Here is a 27,919-nt window from a genome sequence, read left to right on the forward strand (position 1 = left end):
TGTAGTTTACATTTTACTTTAGGCATAGGTAATGGTGCAATGTCTGGCCTATGTCATGTTCTAGTCTAAGGTCTCTGGGAACCCCAGGAAGGGTTGTTATCCCCTATTATAACAAAATGATGACTAGGGGTCCAACCTCCAGCGATCAGCTTGGATAGGGGATAAGAAGTGCAGATGGGAATATCCCTTAAAGGGGATCTATCAGCAAGTTAGACAAATCTAACCTGCTGATAGTCCCCTATCCCCTAGTCGATTCTCTGCACTGTTCCTGTGCAGTTGGAGCTCTGCCCTGCCCCTAGAACATGAATCTGCCCCCGCATTGCGGCCTTCCCCTTCTAATGATTATCAGTGGAGCATGCTGGCCGAAATGAGCCAGATCAGTTCTCTGGGGGCAATAGCTCTACCCCCAGTGCTCCCAACAGCATTACAGGAGACATGATTACATTAACAACTACACAGGAATGGCACAGAGGATGAGGGTAAGAGACACACCTTCATCCTCATCAGTCCGTGCACTATAAGGAGCTTATCAGCAGGTTAGATTCATCTAACCTGCTGATAATTCCTCTTTAAACACTGCAGATTTTAATTTTTTTTTCTGTACTGAATCCACAAAAATTCCACCTTCAAATTGGGTCCTGTTGTTTTCAGTAGCAATCTGCATTTCCACTTTCACTGCCTACAATATTCTGGTTTTATTTATTGCTTTTAAAGGGGTAATCCGGTGGGGGGGGGGGCACTTTTTTGATGGGACCGGGGAGGAGGCGGGATCTGAGCGGACTTGACACGGATCCCGCCTCCTTCACTGAGTGGCTGAGCGGACCTGAGACGTAGCGTCTCGGGCGGCATCAGACACCAGGAAGCGGCCGGGAACCGGGGACCGGAGCGCCACGATGCGGGACCCGCCGCTGGAACTGGGGAGGTGAGTGGACGTCTTTTTCCTTCCCGGGCCCATCAAAAAAGTGCCCCCCCCGCCGGAGTACCCCTTCAAGGTTTAACAGTAAAAGGCATAAACTAATAGCAACAGAGACAAAACATCCATACTACTGAGCAAAAGGGTACAGCAGTAGTACATTTCAACCCTCAGATCAATGGAAAATATGCAGGTCAACCTCACTATTATACAGCGGCCTATGCAACAGAGTGTCTAACGAAGCAAGGGTGCCCAGGATATGGCAGCAAGGTATAAACCAACTAACATTGTATATTGCCTCTTCTAGAATCAGAGGAAACACATGTACTATTGGAAAAAAATCAGTAATATGTGCTAGAGACCAACTGATCCAGGTTAAAGGGGTTATCCAGCGCTACAAAAACATAGCCACTTTTCCCCCTACTGTTGTCTCCAGTTCAGGTGCGGTTTGCAATTAAGCTCCATTTAGTTCAATGGAATTGAGTTTCAAAACCCCACCCAAACTGGAGACAACAGTAGGGAGAAAGTGGCCATGTTTTTGTAGCGCTGGATAACCCCTTTAAGTGGCTTCACAGAGTGTACCTTACCCCAGTTAAATTAGTGCGGATAGGCAGCCTTTCAGTGGACACTTGCTCTAGGTGTGGTGGGGGGAAGGGTACATGGATCCATATGATTTGGCTTTGTCCAGTCATTCAAAACTTCTGGTCCAAAGTGCATCACTTACTGAATGCGGAGTTGGGGCTTCCGGGAGTATGCACAACCGAAAATAGTCTGCTTGGTCTGGTAAATGATTTGGTACCTATTAAATATAGCCATATTCTGTATAGTTTCCTGCTATATTATGCCCGTAAAGCAATATGGAAACATTGCACGATGCTACTTCAGTGTGGTTTCTTGGTGGAAGCCACACTGTGTAGGATGAGAATTAGCCCAGTTAAGTCTGTGGCATGTGAAAGTGAACGTAAATGCTGACATTTTGAGGTGGTTTGGTTTTAGATTTCGCCCACATTTTGGTCTCAATACAATACATGGTAAAATGGAAAGTATATTTTTTCTAGTAAACATAAGCCTTCCTACAGCTCTACTAATGGAAAGATTGAAAAAAATAAAATACTGTATCGGCAGTCACATGAACAAAAGAGAGAAAAAAGTTTCTTTGAAAAAGGGAGGAAACCTAGGACTGTATATTTTCCAAATCCTTATTAGTCTATGTGAACAATTCAGTTTATCTTGATTATTTCTCTTTTTAGGTACAAGAAGACTTCAGAAACCCTGTCCCAGGCCGGGCAGAAGGCCTCAGCAGCCATCTCCACAGTTGGATCAGTCATCACCAGAAAGTTGGAAGATGTAAAGTAAGTCATGTAGCTACCATGATGTCTCTTTAGTATGTATAAGTACTCTATATCATCATTAGATGTTTTATCATTCTGTGTTTTTGAAGCTTCGGAATTGAGGTCAAGCCAGGAAGGCTTCATACGGACTCATGATCGTCTCATAACCTGAACTAATAGCATAGTAAATCCTTCTGTTACTGTGACTTTATTAGTTTTAACTGTTTAGAAATTATAAGTATAACATAAAAAAAGCATAAATTAGGTTTTGGCTGTGTGATCTCCCATGTCCCCGACAGGACAATTCCAGTCCATGTGCCTGTATATCATACCTGTTTGAGAACACCATCATGGTTGGATATATTGCAGATACAGACGCTATGTAGGTCATGAAGCACTCAGAACGTGTAACCTGGCAGCTGCCTCCATCCTCATGCCCGTCCCGGCACACCCATGCCCTGTAGACATGAGCTTTATGTCCTGATCTCTAACTAATTAGATGTGTACAGCTTGTTTTAGGACATTTATTACAGCCCCTACAGCATTCAGGGTATCAGATGTGATGCCTAAAAAAAATATATTCAGAAAATATATAGTAAAATTATTTTTACTTAAATAAAATTGGGAAGGCTGGGTTTCACATATGGTGTAAAATCGGTGTAATGTCTAAAACTATGTTTTACTCGTACATACAGTCATTAGGGCTTGATAGGGTTATATGTGGCTGGTGTTCCCCCACTGTGACCCTCATAGGGTTAATATGCTGTGTGTTAATGCATACTGAGGACTTCTAAGCTGCTTGTGATCTAAGTATAGGGACTATTAGATACTTTGCAGGATGACTGCGGGGAATAAAACAAATGACGTAATCAGAATTGGCGTCCAGCTATAGCAGCAGTTTGTGAGAGAAAACATAGTGACAGATTCCCGTTAAGGATGCCCTCACACATCCTTTTTGTGAGGCGTTTTTCAGGCCTCCAAAAAAAAAACAATAAAAAAAAAACAGAAAAACTGCATTTGCGTTTTTCTCTCCCATGTTTTCTGGTGTTTTTGACTTTATGTGTGAATGATCTTTTTTGTGGTTTAGGCATTTTTGTGTTCTGAACATTTTTTTTTTTTTTTTTTTTTGTGCAATGTGTGTAAAGGCCTTATTACACAAATTGATTATCGTCCGTATTCGGCCGATACCGACCATTACGGACGATAGTTTTGTGTAATACAAGACAACGATGAGCCAACATGCACAATTCAATAGGCTGAAACGCTAACGACCAGATTGTTAACGAACTGCTGCCGACGCTCCATGCAATAGGAGTGGTGGTAGCAGACCGCCGCTGTCACCTATGGGCTGCCCGGATGACCTAGCGATCACCTGGGCAGCCTGGCTCTTACCCGCTCGCTGCCGATGTGTGTGATAGCCCCAGCAGCGAGCGGGGAACGAGGAGCAAGCGAGCGCTGACCTGCTCCCTCTCATCGCTTAAGGTAGATCATAAACTTCCATTGACCCCTAACATCTGGTCGCTAACGTTTTTGAAAAAAAAAAGAAGCCATGCTTTGTTTTTTCCCCAAAAAATTTTAGGCAGTGTGAAGCCAGCCTGATACTAGATTGATCACTGTGTTGTATCACTGCTTATGTAAGTGAACTGTGAGGTCACAACTGTGGCCACTTATTGTGTATGGGGTATCTTAAAGATGTAATCCCATCTCAGAAATGTATGGGGTATCTTGTGGATATGACATAAAATGTCTGATAGGTGCAGGTTACACCTCTAGAACTTTCACCTATCTCTGCAATAGCAGGTCTGGAAAGATGTCCGCCGTCTACGCTCTTTCTGTAAATCCTATATATTTCTATGAGAGTTACAAAAACAGCAGAACCCAATGAGCTTGGCTGATTTTATGATCCCGGCCATCTCTCTGTTGAGCCCCTGCCTGGAACAAGGGTCGGGAACCCCTTTTTCGGAGATACCTCTGGGTTCTTTTTACTTTAATGTTAATGGTTATTATCTGGCTCCATATAAATGATGGTGTGGATAGATGAGCGGTATAACCCCTCTTCACCTATTGTACAGTTTGCGTTTCTTATCGTTGCCTGCGGCCGTGCCTGTGTGGATGGATCATTGTCTTATCCTGTGCCAGATACCTTATTGTTAGGACATCTTACACTGAACAGATGTGCTTGATGTTTGACAGCTGAACCTCCTGCCAAGAATCCATTGGCTGCGGCCGTCTAATATTCTCGCTGAAATACGTGTGGAGATTGTAATCTTGTAGGATGCATTTGAGCTTGTAGAATTAGGAAAGTTCTGTTTCAGATTCCGGCACCAGGTCAGGACAAAGTGAACTGGAAAATCCAGATATCAATCAAATGTAATTGGAGATAGTGGAAGGATTTACCAGGTTCAATTGTGGCGGAAAACAAAACGGAATTTTTCCACTCTGTTATGACCAGTGCAGTCTGATAATAAGTACCGAGCAGTCTTCAGTATATGTATATGTTTTTTATATGGTTTTGCCTAATGTATATCAGTTTTATAGCATACACTATATACAAGGTCATAGTAGATGAGTCATTTATATTGTCCATTACTATTATAGGTAAATTATTCAAGTAGGAATAGGAGGGCAAGTATATAGAATATAGACGCTGCGATTCATTGTATAATGAAAAGTTTTGCAACTTTTTAATATGTTTTTGGTTTGTTATCTTGCTGTTAACCATAGGAAGCATTAAGGGGTACCTCTTTTTTTTTTTTAAGTGAACTGATGATACCAGAAAGTTATATAGATTTGTAAATGACGTCTTCTAGTACTTATCAGTTGCTGAATGCCCTACAGGAAGTAGGTTTGACACTGTGCTCTCTGCTGCCGCCTCTGTCCGTGATGGGAACTATTCAGATCAGTAGCAAATCTCCATAGAAAACATCTCCTGACAGAGGTGGCAGCAGAGAGTACCATATCAGACTGGAAAGAATACACCACTTCCTGTAGGGAATACAGCAGCAGAAAAGTACTGGAAGGCTGGAGATTTTAAAATTGAAGCAATTTACTTTTTAATTTTAATCTTTATAACTTTCTGGTACCAGTTGTTGATTAAAAAACATTTTCACTAGTATCCCCATTGAAGCACTGCTGCAGATGAGTCCATACAAATGAACCGGGTGAGCTGTATTACCCGCTGCAACCACATGAGTATGGAGGGCACTGTGTTGGTACTGTAGTGAAACAACCATGGTGCTGCCTTGAACACTGCGTAAAGACTATGACCTAAAGGGTGTGTACACACACGCCAACGAATACTGGCCATACTGATACTGATATTGCTGGGACTTGTGTGGCCATTGGCCAATGCATGGGTGGTTTGATCCATATGCATTTGTTGGCATGTGGGAACACCCTCTAATCATACAGTTGTTAACATGACGTACTCACCTAGTCCGGCTTATGTATCTGCAATCTAATGTACAGTACTAATCATCATTACCTTATCTGGACTCATTAACTTCTAATGATTTCTATGTGCATTTTATATTGGACTTAATCAGTTTTCTCCTTTGCTCATTTATTAAGACCAATTAAAATCCTATAATACCTGTATTCTCTAATGTCTTGTGACCTTTTGCATTTGCTATTGTGATGTATGTAGCTATAGTGTCTCTAACTATCCGTCTTTTCTTCTTTAATGCTGCCACTTAGTATACGTTCTATACAACACTCCATTAGTATGCCTGCTATGAGGTAACGTATGGAGCAGTAAGGTGTAATAAATGTGCATGTCTTATGTGCCTGCGTGCTTGTCGGTATATTGGATGCCAATCAAATGGTCCTCCAATGCAGGAGGGGTCAGAATTGCCGGCAAGTGTAGTACTGGGCCTTTCATGTCTTGTTATATGCTAGTATAAAAAAACAGGCCCAATGAGATGCCCCTAAAGTGACCAACCCAATTATTGGCAGACACATTCAACCTTTGATTCAGAATAGGGGTACAAACACACACACCGTATATGCAGCAGATCTGCAGCAGATTTGATGGTGCAGATTTGATGCTGTGTTCAGTTATTTAGATCTAATCTGCTGCGTATTGCAGCAGAAAATACACTGCATACACGGTGTGTGTGTACCCTAAAGAATATATTAGTGAAACGCATAAAAGGCAATCTTCATGGTAACATATACTCCTATTAGCTGTGGGGAGCAGGTTTATTCTAAACTTGCAAGGAATTTAAAATTGCATTCAGGCAACTTAAAGGAGAAGTCCCATGAAATAAAAAAACAAACAAAACAAGGTATGCTTACCTGTCCTTGTGCCCCTGGTCTCCTCCAGCTGCAACACCAGGTACCCAGCTGATGAATTACCCAGCCAGTCACCCAATGGCTGAGCAGGCGATCCAGGCGAGACCCGGAGGCACGAGGGCTGGTAAGTAAATAGTGAGTTTCCACACCCCTGTTTGCTTTTTTTTTTTGTAACTTTCATGGGGCTTTTCTTTTAAGAAGTGTTTTTGTGTCTAGTGGCTTTTCCTATAGTTTTGGCTCTGGTAATGGCATCATCAGAGACTAGTAAATAGTGTTGAGTGGAGTTGCCGAACTGTTTAGGTTCAGCATTGTTCTTTGAACCTGAATGCTAGGGATTGGACTCCCGGTGTCTGGAGAAGTTAAATGCCATAGACTGTATCCATGATTTCCAGGACTTCCTAGGATTGCATCTAACTCTCTAAGATGCTGGGAGTCAAATGCCCAGGGTTAGGGTTGGGAGGACGTTGCTGAGCCCAAACAGTTGGGCAACTCCTCTCAACACTACTAGTAAACTAAGAGCTTAGATGACAGGGAGGTTGTGATTCATCATTGGCTGCAAAAGCATAACATTTAAAGGGGTAGTGCGGTGCTAAGCAATTATTCACAAAATAGCACACATTACAAAGTTATACAACTTTGTAATGTATGTTATGTATGTGAATGGCCCCCTTCCCCGTGTTTCCCCCCCCCCCACGCTAGACCCGAAAGTGTGGTGCATTATACTCACCGCATCTCGTGTCGACCCCCGTCTGCCATCTTTGGACAATGTCGTAGTCTTTGGGAGGCCCGCATCATCATCAGCTCAGCCGCGATTGGCTGAGCATTACTGTGCTCAGCAAATCGCGGCTAAGCACAGTTATGACGCGGCAGAGGGGGGCTGGCATGAGGGACGGATGCAGCGGTTCGACCAGCCTCCCGAAAACTACGTCATTGTCCCAAGAAGGCGGACGGGGGTCGAAACGAGATGCGGTGAGTATAATGCACCACACTTCCGGGTCTAGCATGGGTGGGGGAAAACATGGGGAAGGGGGGTTGTCTAATTTTGTAATGTGTGTTATTTTGTGAATAATTGTTTAGCGGCGCACTATCCCTTTAAGGGGGGAATTCTTAGGTGTTTTACATATCGGGCATAAGGAACAGCTGGCTACAGTTAGCAGATTCATAAGGAGGCACATGCATCTTAATGAATCCGGCACTTTAGCTACTTTTTATCCCCGAACCTAGAAATCTAGGCTAGTTTTGAGTTTGGAGTGTAGTTTTCCACTGTAGATCACGCCAGTTACTGGTGTAAACTATAGCAAATCTGCTGGACTGGGGCCTGCCTGCCTCCAAAGTGGTATGGTACGCATACCCCCCCCCTTGAAAAATTGGAGGCCTATTGTACCAGCTATAAATTTAGTTGGTTGGTTTTAGTAATCTTATATACACGTCAGGAAATACACGCCATCTTCATGAAGCCATTATTTTTTTTTATATGTCTGCACTGGCAATACTGCAGGATTTACACTGAATTATATATAACATATATTTTTTTTAAATCCTAGGAATTCACCCACTTTCAAGTCATTTGAAGAAAAAGTGGAAAATCTGAAGGTCTGTAATACTGTTTGTGTCTCTTTTATGTAACACACACAAAAATAGCATCCAATGGGTTGTCTTCTTATGTTATATAGGGCTATTCTTCATCCTCGATTCTATTTTAAAAAAATCTGGTAAATTAAGGGTGTATGTTACAGTAGCAAAGATACATGGTCAATAAATGATCGGTAGGCCACTGGTGGCTGGAATCCACATCTGTACAGCCATAGTATAGAATGGAGACAGCATGTCAAAAAACGAGATGGTCTGTTCAGACACAATGCCTCCATTCTATACTCAATTTAAAAGAAAAATCTTGCATACTATTATAAGACTTGCATGTAGCTTTAAAGAAGACCAAAGTATTTTAGAAATTTTAGAAACCTTACCAGAAATTTTAGTTAGAGGCCATCTGGGTGTTACCAGCCAGGGGCTAATCTGCTTTGATTGGATAGTGTCAGATTATGCAGAAACACGCCCCCAGCTGGTAATACCCAGTTGTCTCATAGATTCCATTGACGGAGAGAGCAGTATTGGAGATACGGCTGGAGAGTGAATGTGCCGGCTGCTGCAGTCTTTCCGGTTATATCTCCTGATTAGAGAGGGTGTCAGCAATATCTTTTGACATACCTAATAACACGTCAGACTTCTTTTTTTTTAATTTTTTTTAAGACAGTGACTCTTTAAAGAACATCAACATAATGACTCTGCAGTGACTTACTGCCCAGATAAGGCTGGGTTCACATTGCATTTTTTTCTATTAACTTCAATTATAAAAACAGGATTGAAACTCATCAGCTTTTTTTGGTCGACCACATTTTGTGTATGGATGAGTTTTGACCAGTTTTTTTTTTTTTTAATTTTTATAATGAAGTCAATGGGAAAACGAATACATGATTTTTTTTTTTCATAAAACTGTTAAAAAAAAAAAAAAAAGTGCAAAAACACAGCGTGAACCCAAACTCTTTACTCAGGGGTAGAACCAAAATAAATCTGAAAAAAAAAAAAGAAAAAAAGTTACCTCTAAACTACTTCCCATTAATAACCCTTGTATCACAGCACAAATCTTCGTCTTTGTTGCAGTCCAAAGTTGGTGGCACCAAACAACCTTCCGGAGATTTTGGAGAGGTGTTGAACTCTGCCGCCAATGCCAGTGCCACAGAAGACCTGACAGAAAAGGATCTGGAAACCCAATGAGATCGCCGCAGCCGCCACATCAGCCAAATCTGAGAGCTGCTGCAGGATAAAAGCACATCCAAAGCGCCCTCTTGTGTTCTCCAAAAAAACCATGTTGTGTGTTTCCAGTGCCCCCCGCTTCTTGTCTTCCATTTGTTGTGTATCTATCACTTGTGTCGTACTGTAGATGAATATAGCAGGAAGCTAAAACCAGCGACATCACCGAAACCAGCGCAAGTGACAGCTACTCGTACAATAGTGACCTATGTGCATCTGTTTGTGGTAGATACCTTATCCAGAAATGTCTGGCGGGCGGGAAAAAGAAAGGGATTTTTATGCAAAATGTTCCATTACTCCTTTACTACTGCCAAAATACTTGTTACACACTGGATCCTTAATTTACTATGTAGACACTAACAAAACCTGAAATAAATGTGAGCGAGAAGAACGGCATCTATTCTGTATGGCTTCAGCCTGCTGACTGATGTATAGGGAGCTGTATGTTATGTCTCACACAGTCCTATGCCCTGCATTCACATTATGCATTTCTACTACTGCTGTATGGAAGGAAGATGTATACAGGGTTTTGATTAAACGTTTTCCATGTTACTGAAGGTCTGGTCCTGCTTCTTTCACTTGTAGATGGGGATTAAAGGGGTTATCCAGCGCTACAAAAACATGGCCACTTTTCCCCCTACTGTTGTCTCCAGGTCAGGTGCGGTTTGCAATTAAGCTCCATTTACTTCAATGGAACTGAGTTTCAAACCCCACCCAACCTGGAGACAAGAGTGGGGCAAAAGTGGCCATGTTTTTGTAGCGCTGGATAACCCCTTTAACCCCTTAAGGTCAAAGCCAATTTTCGTTTTTGCGCTTTTGCTTTTTCCATTTTATGTTCCATAAAATATGCTGCGAAACCGGAAAAAAATCATTTGCGCTGTCAACTTGAAAACAAAAACGAATTTGTTTTGATTTCGGGGAGATTTGCATTTACGCCGTTCGCCCTATGGTAAAACTGACTTGTTATGCATGTTCCTCAAGTCGTTACGATTACAACGATCTATAACATGTATAACTTTTATTGTATCTGATTGCTTTTAAAAAGATCAAACCATTGTTAACAAATACATGTACCTTAAAACCGCTCCATTCCCAGGCTTATAGCGCTTTTATCCTTTGGTCTATGGGGCTGTGTGAGGTGTCATTTTTTGCGCCATGATGTGATCTTTCTATCGGTACCTTGATTGCGCATATACGACTTTTTGATCACTTTTTATTACATTTTTTCTGGATTTGATGCGACCAAAAATGCGCAATTTTGCACTTTGGAATTTTTTTGCGCTGACGCCGTTTACCGTGCGAGATCAGGAATGTGATTAACCCCTAGACGACCCTGGACGTAGGGTTACGTCATGGAAGTCTGTCCCCAGACGACCCATGACGTAACCTTACGTCATGGGTGTTATTCCCGCTATGAAGCGCGCTCCGGAGCGGATCGCGCTTCATAGGAGGTGGGGGCCGGCTGCAGTGAGCAGCCGGGACCTCACCGGTAATGACACGCTGCAGCGATTGCGCTGCCGCGTGTCACTAACCCCTTAAACGCCGCGCGACCGCAGCGTTTAAGTGTAAGTGACAGGGGGAGTCCCCTGTCACTTACCGATCGGGACCCCCGCAGTGTGACTGCGGGGGTCCCGATCGTTGAAACGGACTGCTGGAGGTCTCTTACCTGCCTCCATGCGGTCCGATCGGCGATCTGCTACACTGAGCCTGCACAGGCAGGCTCAATGAGCAGAGCGCCGACAACACTGATCAATGCTATGCCTATGGCATAGCATTCATCAGTGTATAAATCAAAGTAGTGTATGTACAAGTCCCCCAAAGGGACTTCAAAAGTGTAAAAAAAAAAAAAAGTTCAAAACACTATTACACTACCTTAAAACCCCTCCCCCAATAAAAGTCTAAATCACCCCCCTTTCCCATTATATAAATAAAACATATAAAAATGAATAAATAGATAAACATATAATATACCATAGCGTGCGTAATTGTCCGATCTATTAAAATATAACAAGCGTCATTGCGACCGGTAAACGGCGTACACGAAAAGAGGGGAAAAAGTGCGCAGATTACCGATTTTATGTTACATTATATATTTTAAAAAATCAATAAAAAGTGATCAAAACGTCCGATCTTCACAAATATGGTATTAATAAAAACTAGAGATCATGGCGGAAAAAATGACACCCCATACAGCCCCATAGGTGAAAAAATAAAACCGTTATAAGCGTCACAATAGGCCCATTTTATTAATATTTAATTGCCAAAAAAAAGGATTTCATAAAAAAATATATATAACATTAGAGAATCTGTGTAACCTGCATATGGTTGTGTTCGGGCTGACCTATAGAATAATAGTGTCATGTCGCTGTTACCATATAGTGCATTACGTAGACACAGGAACCCCCCAAAAGATACCATATTGCATTCTTTCTTACGATTTCACCTATTTATATCTTCATAAATAATATATTTGGAATTCCATCATACATGTTATGGTAAAATGAATGACGCCATTACAAAGTACAACTATTCCTGTAAAAAACAAGCACTTACATGGCTTGTAGATAGAAAACTGAGAGTGCTAGAGCTCTTAGAAGGGGAGGAGGGAAAAACGAAAGCACTAAGATCAAAATTTGCGCGGTCCACTGGGTCATTTTGGGCCTGGTCCTCAAAGGGTTAATAGTTCGGGCGATTACGTGTGCGGCGATACTAAATTTGTTTATTTATTTGTTAATTTATTAATTTATATTTATAAAATGGGAAAAGGGGGGTGATTTGGACTTTTATTAGGGGCGGGGATTTTTTATTAATAAAAACACTTTTTTACTTTTTTTTTTACATGGACTAGAAGCCCCCCTGGGGGGCTTGTATATAGACAGCACTGATCTCTCATAGAGATCAATGCTGTGTATATACACAGCAAAGATCCATCAGATCGGTCATAGATCTATCTATCTATTGCCGAGCCGGGATCAGCGTCATTCCGACGCTGAGGCCCGGCACGGGCAGAAGAACGGATCTCCCCCCCGCGATCGCATCGCGGGGGGGAGATCCGACCCACTAGACACCAGGGATAGTGTGCATAAAACAAAGGTTTGACAGCTGCATTGAAGTGCTTAGTTAGCCGGCGCGGCAACGGGACCCGCGCCGGCTAACAGAGGCACTGCCCGGCTGCACGTGTCAGCCGGGATCAGCGCCGTTCAGAGCGGGGTCCCGGCGGGACCCCGCTCTGAACACCCCCCGCGGCACCATGACGTTTCAGATACGTCATGGGTCGCTAAGGGGTTAAAGGTGTTATTCAGGATCAGAAAAAAAAAATGGCTACCCCTCCCTCCTCCTCCCAGAAACAGCGCCACTCTTGTTCTGAGTTTATTTTTGGTATGGCAGCTCAGTTCCACTAAAGTGAATGGCATTTTTAACAGAATCTCAGCTGTAATTCATGACTTAGAGATGAATGCAACTTGAGGATGCTAGAGTCTGATTGTTTTGCATTCGACTACTGGTGGCTGAAGAAGTTGGATGTAGCCCTAGGGAGTCTAAAAAAAACATGGCTGTATTCATAATTTTCTGAAGGGGTTGTCCAGTGCTACAAAAACATGGTCACTTTCCCCCCTCTCTTGTCTCCAGATTGGGTGGGGTTGGAACTCGGTTCCATTGAAGTAAATAGAGCTTAATTGCAAACCACACCTGAACTGGAGACAACAGTAGGGGGAAAAGTGGCCATGTTTTTGTAGCGCTGGATAACCCCTTTAAATTCTGTCCAACACGTTTGTACACCGACACTTGACTCAATTGGATCGAGATTGAATTTTTCCAGAATAATCCCACTTAGTATGTATACTGTTCTCCTGGGAAACCTTGGGTCTTGACATTCACGTGGAGGTTACTTGTGACATCTACCATCCACCTAAACATAGTATCACCTTATCTCCACCTGCTTGTCTGCACCAAGGAAATCTCTTCTCTAGGTAAGTGACACACACACACGTCCATGTAATGTTATAGAAAACCTGGTTCATCAGACCACACTACCTTCTTTAATCCCTGCATAGTCCAGTTTTGATGTGGCTGTGCCAATGAAAAAGTAGAATAAGAATAATATGGGCACCAATAGTCCAGGCTAGTGTTGAGCGGACCTGTCAAACTGTTAAGGTTCTGCAATGTTCTCTGGATTAATGTTCTCTGTTCTCGGCAATTGTTTCCCTGTAGCTGGAGAACTTGGTTGGCGCCCTAAGGCTGCCAGGAAAACATGGATACAACCTGCTTTCACCACATCAACTGTAGATATATAGCCTGCTGCTTGACAGCGGCCATTGTCTTAAAGGGAATGTGTCGCCTCATTTTTATTTTTATAATTCCAATCTGTTTCTATTTTCTGACTTAATTTTTTTTTCTTTCACTTTTTGGACATTGTTATTGAAGCAAACCATATTGCCTGGGCTGTTCTTAAAGGGGTACTCCAGCCAAGTTTACTTTGTGTGCAGCTCTGCTGTTCCACCGCCACCATTCTGTGCTATGATGTCAGCTGCCGTGGGCATTTTTTATTTCAGGCTGTGCTGCCCTCCTCTTCAGACACAGCGCTTGTATGCTGCGCTCTCACGATAAGCAAGACAGTGGCTCTTATCACGTTAGTATGGCATACAAGCAATGTGTCTGAATAGAATGGCAACACAGCCAGGAACAAGAGACGCCCACTGCAGCCGACGTTAAAGGGGTTGTCCAGCGAAAATCTTTTTCTTTCAAATCAACTGATATCAGAAAGTTATATAGATTTGTAATTTACTTCTATAAAAAAATCTCAAGTCTTCCCATACTTATCAGCTGCTATATGTCATGCAGGAAATGTTGTTTTCTTTTCAGTCTGACACAGTGCTCTCTGCTTAGACAGGAACTTTGTCTCGGTTTTCTATGAATCCCCATAGAAAACCTCTCCTGCTCTGGACACTTCCTGTCTCGGCCAGAGATGTCAGCAGAGAGCACTGTGTCAGACTGAAAATAAAACATTTCCTGCATGACATGCAGCAGCTGATAAGTATGGGAAGACTGGAGATTTATTAATAGAAGTAAATTACAAATATGTATAACTTTCTGACACCAGTTGATTTGAAAGAAAAAGATTTTCGCTGGACAACCCCTTTAAGGCACAAAATGGCGATGCTGGAACACAGATGCACTGTGACACCACACTTCCAGCGGCAGAGCTGCACACAAAGTAAGCTTGGCCAGAGTACCCCTTTAACAGCATTTAGTGACATTCTTTACAACAAGACTCATGGACATAGACTACAACAGACAGACTTCAGATGAATGTGCAACATTACTGAGCGTGCCACAGGGAGCTGCTATTGTCTCCTCTATCTACCGGTATTGCCTATTGCTGTAATTGTGTACAGATCACTTTACAGCAGCCTTTTTTTTTTTTTTTTTATCACCAAAGACACGACAGGAATTCTCAACTTAGTGTTCGTCCCAGTGGTGAGAATGAAAACGGCAAGATCTCAGGATTATTTTATAATATACATAGAAAAATGGAAAATTTCACAAAATGCCACCAAAAATTCGTGAAAAAGCGTTTAACATAAAAATAATATTTAAGCAAGAAGTCATTTTCTGTACTGTCTATATACCTGTTGCTGCCTTTTTAGGTAAGGTTGCTGTTCCTCCAATATTATATGAATGTATATAGAGGTCCTGGAAGAAACTGACCTGAAAATGGCTTTGTTTTTAATTTCACCCCTAATTTTTTTGGGGAGCAGGATACGTGAGTATAAAAGGTGAGTGTCGAGAGGGGCGTCCCCAAACTGTATGTTTGCTTCGGGTGCAGGAAAAGCTAGATACACCTCTGCTCTCTCTCTGCAGTCACCATTTGTTCTAAGAAGTAATTAAAAAACAAACAAACATGTAGACGACCCCCCCCTCCTTTTTATAACCAGTCAGTGGTGTGTTCCCTTCTCTGCAAGTAGATAGGAAGGGGGTACGGTGCAAGGGGTGGCAGGGTTTATTATAATGTACGCCTTCACCCTTTTCTCCAGTAAAGGGCTGTCCATCTTCACCCTCTCCCATTGGGTATCCTCAGTTTCCTGGCCTCCTTGGTGGAGAAGCTTGTGCGCTGTAGCCTCCTCCATTAATGAGGTACGGCATTCCGCATCCGTGTTCCGCGTATATGCTGCCAAAGAGGAAGAGAGGTAGAAGCACAAGGTGCGCTGGAGTCAGTGCAGCCTTCAAGTGATCACTGACATTGGTTAGTAAGAAGTGTCAGACTGGAATGCCTTGAGCCCAACAGAGGAAATCCCCTCTGTGCAGTTCCAAGATAGTAATAGCCTCATCTGTGTATCCTCTTTATACACATCCCTTCAATTAGTAGATGGCCTGCTCTGATAAACCCCCGTATAGTAGATGGTGCCCCCTGTGTAACCCTAATATAGTAGAAGGTCCCCCTCTGTATGGCGCTCATATAGTAGATGGCCTGCTCTGATAAACCCCCATATAGTAGAAGGTCCCCCTCTGTATGGCCACCATATAGTAGATGGCCGCCCTCTGTGTAGCCCCCATATAGTAGATGACACCCCTCTGTGTAGGCCCCAGATCGTAGAAGCCCATTCTCTGAGAAGCCCCCATATAGTAGATAGCTCTCTCTGTGTGCCCCCCCCACCTCTGTACTGCCACACCATATAGTGATAGCCGCCTCTTTACAGGCAAGAAAATGGGTAACTTCACACAGAGAGATTTACCTGAAAGATTTTTAAAGCCAAAGCCAGGAATGGATTTGAAAAGAGGAGAAATCTCAGTGTTTCCTTTATGACCTGATCCCTGTTTAGAGTCTGTTCCTGGCTTTGGCCTCACAAATCTGCCAGATAAATCTCTCTGTGTAAAGGCACCCTAATGGTGTGTTTACACAGACAAATTTTTGAAGCCAAAGCCAGGAACAGACTATGAACAGAGAACAGGTGATAAAGGAAAGACTGAGATTTCTCCTCTTTTCAAATTCATTCTTGGATTTGTCTTCAAAAACCTGTCAGATATCTGTGTGTGTAACCCAAACCATTAGGGCTAATTCACACATCTGTTGTTCTGTCCCCAATTGCGGGCAGAACATGAAACCAATGTTATCCTATGGCCCCGTTCACATGTCCGTACGTGTATACAGGGGCGGTCTTGGCATTTCTGGGGCCCCAAGCGAGGTTATGTCTGGGGCCCCCCCTCGACACGCACTCCACAACAATAGACCGCTGTGTGCTGCCCTGAGTAGTATATACCCCTTGTGTGCTTCCCCTCAGTAGTATATACCCCTTGTGTGCTTCCCCCAGTAGTGTACAAACGCCTGTGTGTGCCCCTAGTTATATAAAGCCCCCCTGTGTGCTCCCCGCTAAAGTATATAGACCCCCTGTGTGCTGTCCCAGTTGTATATAAACCCCCTGTGTGCTGCCCCAGTCGTATATATACCCCATGTGCTGCCCCCAGTTACATATACCCCCTCTGTGCTCCCTCACTAGTATATAGACCCCCTGTGTGCTTCCCCACTTGTATATAGCTCCCCTGTGTGCTCCACCAGTTGTATATAGACCCCATTCTGCTGCCCCAAGTAGTATATAGACCCCCTGTGTGCTGACCCAAGTATATAGACCCCTCTGTGAAGCCCCAGTAGTCTATAGCCCCCCTGTGTGCTCCCCTAGTTATATATAGACCCCCCTGTGTCTTCCCCGTTATATAGCCCCACTGTGTGCTCCCCCCATTTATATAGACCCCCGCTGTGCGCTCCCCCAGTTACACAGGCCTCTGTGTGCTCCCCCTCCCATATAGTATATAACACAATAAAACAAACACTTATACTCACCTGGGTCCGGGCGTCTCCTCTTCTCTTCACCCTGCGGGCACAAGAGGCCGCGCTCCCCTTGTCCTGGCGCCTGGCCGCGCTCCCGCCCTGTCAGTGCTGCTGCATGTAACTGTGAGCGCTCATTATGAGTGCTCATAGTTACAGTTCAGATCACAGCAGCGAGGGGGGCAGCGGCCCTGTCTAGCGGTCTTGAGCACAAGAGAAGAGCGGGGCGTGGGGGCCCCCCTGGATGTTGGGTGCCCCAAGCGATTGCTTGGTGCCAAAGACCGCTACTGCGTGTATACTGTGGCGCAAAGAAACGGACATGTTGTAATGTCCGTTTTTTTGCGGCACGGATCGCTGGGGTAATAATGTGTGAATGTAGTGCTCCGTAAAGCACGGAGCACTACGGATACACATACGGTAGTAGTGCGGTCCGCGGCCACGGACTGCACTACGGGTGTGTGAATGTGCCCTTAGTTACTGCATCATTAGACCGGCACTCAGAAAGCGGAGATGCGTTGTCTCCACATCGCCATCTGCTGGTGAAGCTGTGTACACTTTTCGAGTTCCTTATACGTAGAGAATGCTGCCGAACACTAGAGGTCGCTGTTACACCGCCCCGTGCTGTCTGTTCTCTATGATTCCTGGAGGTCACAGGTTGTCCGTCCCCAGCATCCATCATGGCGGCGCCCAGCTGCAGACACGCCGGGAGGTTGCTGAACCGTTTTCGGGCTCCCGTTCGGAGAACATTGTTTTCCTTTAGTACAGCAGCATCCGGGGAATCAGAGACCGGGAGCGGCGCGGCTGGGGACGAGAAGAAGCCGCCTGTGTCACGGGTGACTGCTGCAGCAGGAGGGCAGGTGAGAGGAGGGAACAGATACAGTGGACCTGCAGTGCGCACCCCTATACTGTCTACATGGTATCGTCCATGACAGGTGATGTGTACGCTGCTGGAAAGAACCATATAGTACACAGGGGTGGAGACAATGCAGGGGAATGCCCGTAGCAACCAATCACATCCCTGCCCTCAGTGCTGAAGCGCTGAAAATGAAAGCAGCGTCCTGATTGGTTGGGAAGAGAGATCATTGATGGTGATGCAAAGTCTTAATGGATGTCCCTAGTATCCTGAAGACTGTCCAGGCATGAGAGCCACGGGTTGGATCAATTTAACGGGGTAATATCTGGTGTATTCCTAACATACCCGAGCCCCCATACATGGAAAGACTATGAGGGTCTGGATCATCCCATAACATTCAGCTATTGACCTCCAGTTGTTTTGGTGGTTTGATGTGCAGCCATCTTTATTGGCCACAAGGGGGAGCCAGCACTCATACTATGACATATTTTGCACTATTCAGATGTATTCAGTGCGTCTAAAAGGGATTCTGTAGTTTCCTCATTCAATAAAATGTTGTTCGTATATTAGAAAACCAGTCTAACAGAGTAGAGAAACGGTAGGGGCTTGGTAACTTACATGATCATGTGGCAAAAGGTTTAACTGATTCCCATTGGGATATGTATGGAGAAGGTGATTCTGGGAAGAGGGGAGGATACCATACAATGTGGATACCAACCTCCACACTGCCATCCAAGACTGGCACAATGTTTCAAAGGTGGTCAAAGAGCGAGCTGGTTGAAGAGTGGTTTTATAGGTCTCACAGACATATCGAAGGACGAGTTGAAGGCAGTTGTGCGGGAGGCAGCAGAGACCAAGGGGACCCATAAGACTTAAAGTCCTTTTTTTTTCACTACCTGGTGCTGCGATCCATTTTTCAAAATGCTGTCTGGTTCCCATTCCGGTGCCCCGAATGTGACACTCTCCCCTCGGAGGCTTGAAAAAGACCCTGCTGGGTCGAAACGTTGCCATGGTGTGTGTTGAATAAACTTCCACCAATTCTTCACTATTGGATGCTGTCGGATCAATTCTTCCATGTCTCTCCCCTCGGTGTCACGGCCAGGCTTGTTTCTAATGATGGCATTTCGCCTATTTGGAGGAGATATAATTACATTGGGGGGGGGCCTGGCCCACCTTCAGTGCATAGAGCGGGCAGGTGCTCACAAAGAAACAGTCGCCGAGGGCGGCTTTTTGAAAAATAGACTGAATCTCCGCGCTGGCGCCAACCAGGTGGTGAAAAAAATACAGACCTAGAGAAAGAGGAGTGGCTGCACTTAACGCCCATGGTTTACAATAATGCCTCTCGGCTACATTTAAAAAACAACGTCAGGATATTGGTATATAATTTGATTAAACCGTATTGCATCATGTACCACGTGCTGGTCTTTAGAGTCCCTACTGTAAATCAACACTGTGCCAGTCAGCAACCGCCAACCCTGCAAAGCAAGCGCCAACAGGGAAGGGGGGGCCACAGAATGGCCCTGCAACCCCACTTTCACAGGCCTAAACCCCATGGGCCCCCCTTCACACCCCACAGGCGTTGGCGGCAGAGAAGGCAGCCGCCAAGCAACACAAGTGTGGGCAAAGTGTTACTACTCACCAATGCACCAGCAGGTAGAATAGGAGAAAGAGGAGGTACCTACCATATGTACACAGGTGCTTCCTGGTAATTGGGGTTACATGGTTCTTACCAGGAGGAGTGCTAGCCACAAAGAGAAAAGAGAACATATAAAATGCAAACCTAGAAAAAAAGAAATGGCTGCACCTCACACCCATGGTTTACTATAATGCCTCCCAGCTGCACGCTGGACATGAGGCAATATGGTTTGAACAAATTACATATAACATTCTGGTGTTGTTTTTTAAATGTAGCTGAGAGGCACTAATGCAAGCGATGGGTGTGAGGTGCAGCAACTCCTTTTTCTCTAGATCTGTAAAAAAAAAAAAAAAAAAACTTAGTGAAATGGTACACTTGCTTTAAAGCGTCTCTGTTCCCACAATCTGCCCCCCCCCCAAACAGCTTGTACCTTTGGATATCTACTTTTAATCCAAGATCTGTCTGGGGGTCCATTCGGCAGGTGATGCAGGTGTTGTTTTAAAAAGCAACTTTTAAACTGGCAGCCCCGTGCCCAATGGCCGGGGCTTAGAATATCTGTGCCCTAACTTTACACCACCCCTCCCCCCCCCTTTTCATCAGAGTCACTTTAAGAGCCGAGCCCTCTCTGAATAGGGAGAGGTTCAGTGAAGGAGAGCAGGGTGACGCTGGAGGGAAAAGCAGGTTCTGCAAAAGGAGAGTCATTGGACCATTCGGAGAGAGAGGTCAGAGTATAGGTAAATACCACCATAGTAATTCCAATAGAGGCATCATGTTACCCCGCAATGCCATGAAGCCATAGCACGAAGTCTGTCAATATGTGGGTAAAGGATGACTTTCCCAGGTGGACAGAGGTGGTGACTGATGTCAGCCTAGTACCAACTTATACCCCCTGTTTTTAAATGGAATAGGTAAAGCTATTCTGCTACATATTAGGGTTATATACAGCCTATGGCTGTAACCATGTTTTCCAGGACTCCCTAGGGTGGCATCCAACTTCTGCAGCGGCAGGGAATCAAATGCAATCAAAATCTTTTAAGTTCGGATAACAATGCCAAACCCGAACCTCCGCATTACACGAGTCCCCTGGCCAATGCACATAACTGTGGATTATATGGTCTGTGCATTTGACTGTAGCCCAAAAATTTTGTTCGGTTAGTGCTGGGGAAGCAAAGTGCAATAGTCTGCTTCTGCAGGAGTATTTTCCTGCTGTCTGGTAAGGGCAGTCAGCACTTGTAGTGTTAATCCTCAGTGCCGGTTACAAGAGCCGGCAGAGCTAATAAGGCCCTATATGAGAGGGTGCGGTGACAGGAGCCGGTGTGTGAGGCCGTGATGAGATCCTCCATCCTCCTGCTATTAATGCGTCGCCCTGAAGATGATGAGGAGACAGGGAACAAGCTTCACGTTCTCTGCAGAGATGTTCTCAGCTGACAAGTGTCAAGGAGCGTATGGAATTGATATCCTCTTCACTTTTATCACTCATTAGCCGCCTTTTAAGGTCAGAAATGAATCTAAAAGCTAGAACTTTCTTTTTGGAGAACTTGAGGGGGTTATCCAGGGCAAAATAAATAATTAATTAAAATTGAGTTTATGTAATAATAAGAATGGAGCACTTGCAGTGAAAAATGGGCACCCCCCACTATGTTATGTATTGACACAGTAATGCCCTACAGCCTTTAATCTGTCTTTTCTATAATGCTCCCTTTTTCCCCATTAACCCTTCATTGCTGTCTGTCATTTCGTTCACTGTTCCTTACCGCATATTTTGCAGGCATCAACCGGCGACAAGGAAAGCTTTGCCAGTTTACTCCGGCATTCCCCACTTACCCAGCTGGGACCTGCCAAGGATAAAGTTGTTGCGGGAGTTATCTTCCAGGTTGTGGACAATGACCTGTACATTGATTTTGGGGGAAAATTCCACTGTGTTTGTCCAAGGCCTGAACAAGATGGCGAGTAAGTCTGATTTTTTTTCCTCAATGTAATATAGTAATCCATTCACTTCTTCTCTAGTACAGTTGACCTTTCACTTTTTTGTATATGTTGTGTGAAAAAAGGATCTCCTAAAAATATTTTGGAGGGTGACTTCAGGGACCATTTCTCCTACTATCTAATATTACATCAGCTAATACAATGAAGACTCCAAAAACACAGAAACAGACTCCGGACCATAAGAAAGTGTAGATTTCAGAGCGAATCTGTATCCAACCAACAACCCCCCACCCCAAACCACTGGTACCATTTGTTTGCTTACATCCTTTCATCGGTTTAAAATTCCTCATATTGCCGTCTTTTAACATTCTTTTATTCAGCTGGAGCAGTTTTAAAGAGGTGCGGTCTAAAGTGTCCATGCCCTGGGCCTGTGATACCTCTCAGGTATTCTTTACGCCATCTTTGTCTTTAGCAACGCCCCTGCGCTGTATTTTTCCTATTCAGGGTTGTTTAACCCTCTCTCGCCGCTGGGCAGTAAATTAACATCGCTGCAGCCTATGCCTGATGATGCAGCGACATTATTTTACGATCGAGGATAACACAGTCCCCTGCGGGTCCCGGGGGCGTACACAGGGACATCAGCTTATGTGATCATTATGATCCCATAAGCTGATGTCCAAACACAACCTGGGTATTGAGGACTCAATGACCCCAGGTTGTGAAAGGGTTAAACTCTGCACATGCACTGTAGTGGTCCAAAGCAGCACACTGCGCAGCCAGGCTCCTTGTTCTAGGCTACTCTGTCATTGCGCCTGTGTTGTCTTCTTCACCAGCGCCTCACCACACAAATGACAGATCTTGAATAGAGATGAGCGAACCGGGTTCGAGTCGATCCGAAACTGAACGTTCGGTATTTGATTAGCTGGAGCTGCTGAACTTGGATAAAGCTCTAAGGTTGTCTGGAAAACATGGATACAGCCAATGACTATATCCATGATTTCCACATAGCCTTAGGGCTTTATCCAAGTTCAGCAGCCACCGCTAATCAAATGCCAAAAGTTTGGATTCGGATTGACTCGAGCATGCTCCAGGTTCGCTCATCTCTTATCCTAAATGTTGGTGGAGAAGACTACATAGGCAGAATGACACAGTAACTAAAACAAGGAGCCCGGCTGTGTCAGTGCCCCTGCACTGCTATGGGTCGTATTGGCGCATGTGGAGGATGGCAAGAAAGACCCGAAAGGATACAGATTCGCTTTAAGAATTTGTTCATCTGCTACAGGGAACATGACAGAGGTGTATAGTTGCCTATCCTGCTCTGCCGCTGGCCTCTTCTTCAGAACCTCCTTCAGAACCTGTGTGTGTTTTAAAAGTATTACAGTTTAAATCACCCTCTTTTTTTCCATTATACAAATAAAAATAAATAAATCAAATGTTTGTTATCGTAGCGTGCGGAATTATCTGATCTAGTGAAATATAACAATACTGTCCTGGCACTGTGAACCGCATAAATTAAAAAAAGAGTGAAAAAACATCAGGATTGATGATTTTTCTTTTATTTTTAATATCAGAAAAAAAATTAATAAAAGTTGATAAAAAAAAATTCCCATCTAGGGTCTGTCCACACGTACAGACTCGCAGCGTAAATCGTGCTGCGAGTCTGTCAGGTCCTGTCAGTTCCCTGTCAGTACATACTCGCAGCGGTCTGAACAACCACTGCGTGTATGTAATTCTGCCTTCCCCTTAACCCCTTCGGCTCCCGCCCCGCTGTGTCTATATATACATTACCTGTCTCCTGCACGGGGTCCCGGCGTACTACTCTCCCGCCCGGCCAATCAGTGTGTTGCCCAGCCGCAGCCACTGATTGGCCGGGCGGGAGAGCAGGACAGCGGGACCCCGTGCGGCGAGGACAGGTAACGTATATACAGACACAGCGGGGCGGGAGCCGAAGGGGTTAAGGGGCCGGCAGAATTACATACACGTAAGTATGAGTATGTAGTGACAGTGAACTGCCAGCGTGATTTACGCTGCGAGTCTGTACGTGTGGACAGACCCTTACACCTATATGGTGCCAATAAAAACTATAGATCGTGACGTGAGAAATGGTTCCCCAACCAGGTGGAAAAATAAAAGCAGCTCTTAGAAGGCGAAGAGGAGAGCACTGCTTCAGTGTGACCTGGACATCTGTGCATCAATGAACTTTGGTCATGAAGGTGTTAAAGGGTACACATTGTAATAAAAAATACTTTTTGACACATCAAAAGTTTTGATCAGTAGCATATCCTAGCTGGCATCCCCACAGATCAGGAGCACTCCCTGCTGTCAATCTTCTCCAACCAGGCAGCCCCAGCTGCCTGGACAGAGATTGCTGAGAGTCAGGAATGGATATACGCTCCCATACTCTTCTCCCACCTCATTCTCCTGGTTAGTAGAGGTCGAAGTCAGACCCAAACTGATGAGAACTTTCTGACACATTTGTTTTTTTTGTCCTATTTTTATAAATGACTGTGTCCATTTAATTCAAAGCAAAAACTGTAGCACAGAAACTCTTTTTAAAGTGTCTTCCCTAATGCTCCCCATTGGTTTAGATGGATAGTCTTCTCCCATTCCCAGCACCTGGCTCTGTTACACACTGGCAGTCATGTAATCCAGCGGGCTTCATCCTGGTGATGAGAGAGGCCTCTACCTTCTGAACCCTGATCTGTGCGCATAGTGCCAAAGGATTAGACCTGTCAAGTGCTTGACACAGCAGGAGTCAGCCAGCCATGCAATGTGAGACACTGCTATTTGTCTTCCGTGTCTCCATGGTTCCTGTGCTTATGCTTTATTTACATACATAAGGAAATCTAGAACAATCCCGTCCTGTGTTAATGTTGCAAATAAGGTGTATGCAATATAACATAGATCCTTGAGTTTTTAAGACCTGTTGCTGGACATGATGCCCCATAGATGTTAGATATTTGTTGGCAAATTTTTCATCCTGATCCGCTGACAATCTGATGTCTATGTGAACTACCTCTGACGGTCCTCTAACATCTGTCATAGAGAGAAACAAGACACCCATGGGATGGATTGCAACATGTCAGCTCCAGTTAAGTCCCCTGTAAAATAACCCTAAATATGCGTATTAATAGGGCTGCTGAGCATCATAGCTGTATGACTGACAGGCGTTCAAGGTGCCATGAAGATATTTGTATGTAACAGGGATTTTCTACAGGAATCGTCTATGTATGTCAGTGTTTCCCAACCTTTTCCACCTCAGGAGCACCCCTACCAAATAATGTTCTGCAAAATACAATACAATTGTTTACTTTCCTTTTTTTTTCCTCCATCCGGTGCAGACCACCATGATGATTTTTTCCAGCTATAGTTCATTTCTTTAGAACCTGAAAGACTAACATCTTAGCCTCCGCACTTTTCCAGCAACTTCCTTCCCTTTTCTCCCTCCGCAGTTTGGGTTCATGTGCAGAAAAGTGATCCCCGCTGTATGTCAGATCACCTGCAGTGCCCCACTCATATAGTAATTATGCCCCTACAGTGCCCCACTCATATAGTAATAATCTCCCTGCTGCACCCCACTACAGTAATAATGCGCCTGTTGTGCCTTACTCATATAGTAATTATGCCCCTACAGTGCCCCACTCATATAGTAATAATCTCCCTGCTGTAGCCCACTAAAGTAATAATGCGCCTGTTGTGCCTTACTCATATAGTAGTAATGTCCGTGCTGTGCCCCAATACAGTAATAATGCCCCTGCTGTGTCTTACTCATATAGTAGTAATGTCCCTGCAGTGCCCCCAATACAGTAGTAATGCCCCTGTTGTGTCCCACTCATATAGTAATTACGCCCCCTGCTGTGCTCCCCATATAGTAATAATGTCTCCTGCTGTGCCCTCTATCTAGTAATAAAGCCCCCTTCTTTGCATACCCACATTGTGATAATGCCTCTTGCTGTGCACCCCTACTCCCCTACATAATGACAATGCCCCCTGCTGTACAGACCCCCCCCACACACACACATAGCATTAATGCCTTCTTTTGTGCACCCGGCCTCTACCCCAAATCGTGATAATGCCCACTACTGTGCACAATTCCCCCTCTATTGTAATAATGCCCCACTAACCTCATACAGACATGGAGTGGGTCCTGTATTATACTGACAACCCATTGGTTTACATGTTCAGGGTGCAATGCATGCTTTCCCCAGTGGTGGTGCTGTTGGGAAATTGAACACTTCCTTGCCGTTTTCCACCTACACTATGGGATCCCAGTAGTAGGACGTTTTGTGGTCATGGTATTGTCCATGGACCTTTCTACCAACTTGGCATTATCCATCAGTCACCTGGAGACCATTCCTCTAATTTTTACAATCTACCATGCTGGCGGTATACCAGAATAGCATTTTTACGTTAGTATTTCCCCGCACCTCCTATATTTCAGTACAGAGGTCATGGAGAGAACACAAACATGTTCTCAGGCCAACATCTGTTGCCAGCAACACCCTGTGTTGTTCTTAATATATGAGTCTTTCACACGGCGCAGCGTTCCTCCATACACATTAAATGAGCTGCGCACAAGATCTGTCAGCACCGGTCGGGTCAGTGAGGCTGAGAACAGAAGAGATATTGACGGTGAATAAGTAGAGCCTGGCATGAGAGGCTCCGCGGTTGAGTCGATCCACCATCATCACTACCTGTGTGAGTGAGCGGACACTGCAGCTGCTGCACGTTCCCAACAAGCCTCGTGACACTTTGTCTTCTCACCCATTGTGTGGACTGCCAGGATAAATCCAAAGCAAAGAAGCACTTGCTCAGCAACAGGCAGCCCTGTAATCCTCAAGGAACCTGTTTGTTGCAAGTCTTTTCACACTGATCCTTATAAGTTATTTCAGTTCAGAAGCTGCAGACAAGAGGCCGAGTCTTGGCCGGGTTCTGTCCCAATCTGGTTACGTAGCAACACAATGGGACATGCTTCTGGCTATTCTTGGCTCATCTCTGACTAATAAGGTTTAACCCCTTAAGGACTGGGCCTGAAATGGCCTTAGGGACCGGGCCAATTGTCACTTTTGTGTTTTCGTTTTTTCCTCCTCCCCTTCTAAGACCCATAACTCTTTTATTTTTCCACCTACAGGGCTATTCAGGTGTACTTAGTAATGGCATCTTTCAATCTGCCATAAAATTAATGACAGAACCCGCAAATTATCATCATTTGTGTGGTAAACTTGGGTCAAAAAATTTTACTCTGCAAATTGTGGGGGCTTCCATATTTAAGTAATGCACTTTACGGTAAAACTGGCAATTTTTTCTTTATTCTATAGGTCAGTCTGAACACAGCTATATGCATGTTTACTAGGTTTTCTATATGCTTGTTTGCTAGGTTTTCTAACATTTTACTATTTTTATTAGCAGTACAACTTTTTTTTTTTTTTTTTTTTTGCAAATAGGCATATTTAAAATGGCCCTATTGTGACTCTAATAGCACTTTTATTTTTTCACCTATGGGGCATCATTTTTTGCGTCATGATCTCTAGTTTTTATTTGTAACATTTTTTTCGAGATCAGACATATTGATTGCTTTTTATTAATTCTTTTATTCATAAAATGTCATTAAAAAAACTATCTCTGCGTTTTTTTTTACTGCTTTTTGTTCACGCCATTCACCTTGCGGGGATAATATTGTTTTATTTTAATAGATTGGACATTTTTGCACGCTACAGTATATTTGTTATTTATCTTTATTATTTTTATGTGTTTTATGTATAAAATGGGAAGGGGGTGATTTTCACTTTTATTGGGGGAGGGGCTTTGGGGCATTTTTAAAACTCTTATAAATTTTTTGCCATAGCATATCAGGGATCAGTGTTATCAGCGATCCTCTGATAGAGCCTGCCTGTAGTAGACTCTTACCAGAAGATCGGACTGCACAGAGGTAAGCAGCAGACCTCAGGCAGTCAGGCGTTAAGGCACAGGCAGTGGGGGCGTAAATGTACGACTGCGGTCGTTAAGGGGTAAAAGCAACACTATTATATACCGGGTCAAACTAATGGGTTTACAGAACTAAGGGTGTAATGTGCCCGGCACCTGACTGAGAAGGACATCCGGGAGGAGCATTGTTGTTATAGACATGTACTCCAGTCAGTTGCACCAAGCCAAGCAAGGTTGTTGGGAGCTATTTGCATCTGCTTGTTTAAAGGGATTATCCAGGCTTAGAAAAACATGGCCACTTTCCTTCTGAAACAGCTCCTCTACTGTCCTCAGTTTGGGTGTGGTTAGTGGAACTGTGCTCCACAACCCAAACTGAGGATAGGAGAGTTTGCTGTTTCAGAAGGTAAGTAAA

General features: G+C 44.2%; 1 protein-coding gene across 2 annotated transcripts in view; it reads left to right on the plus strand.

Annotated features, from left to right (window-relative positions):
- The window catches only part of TPD52 (tumor protein D52), a 119,033-nt gene that overhangs the window by 45,074 nt on the left and 46,040 nt on the right, over positions 1 to 27,919 (plus strand). Inside the window, exons 4-6 of one of the 2 annotated variants that reach the window (XM_069957437.1) lie at positions 2,164 to 2,265; positions 8,082 to 8,130; positions 21,425 to 21,606. In XM_069957437.1, coding sequence (XP_069813538.1) covers positions 2,164 to 2,265; positions 8,082 to 8,130; positions 21,425 to 21,606 — 333 coding nt within the window. Of the gene's footprint in view, positions 1 to 2,163; positions 2,266 to 8,081; positions 8,131 to 9,198; positions 9,901 to 21,424; positions 21,607 to 27,919 lie in introns of those variants that run through there. The other variant, XM_069957436.1, reaches the window with a different exon arrangement.

This window comes from Dendropsophus ebraccatus, chromosome 2 (assembly GCF_027789765.1).
Source record: "Dendropsophus ebraccatus isolate aDenEbr1 chromosome 2, aDenEbr1.pat, whole genome shotgun sequence".
Classification (NCBI taxonomy): Eukaryota; Metazoa; Chordata; class Amphibia; order Anura; family Hylidae; genus Dendropsophus; species Dendropsophus ebraccatus.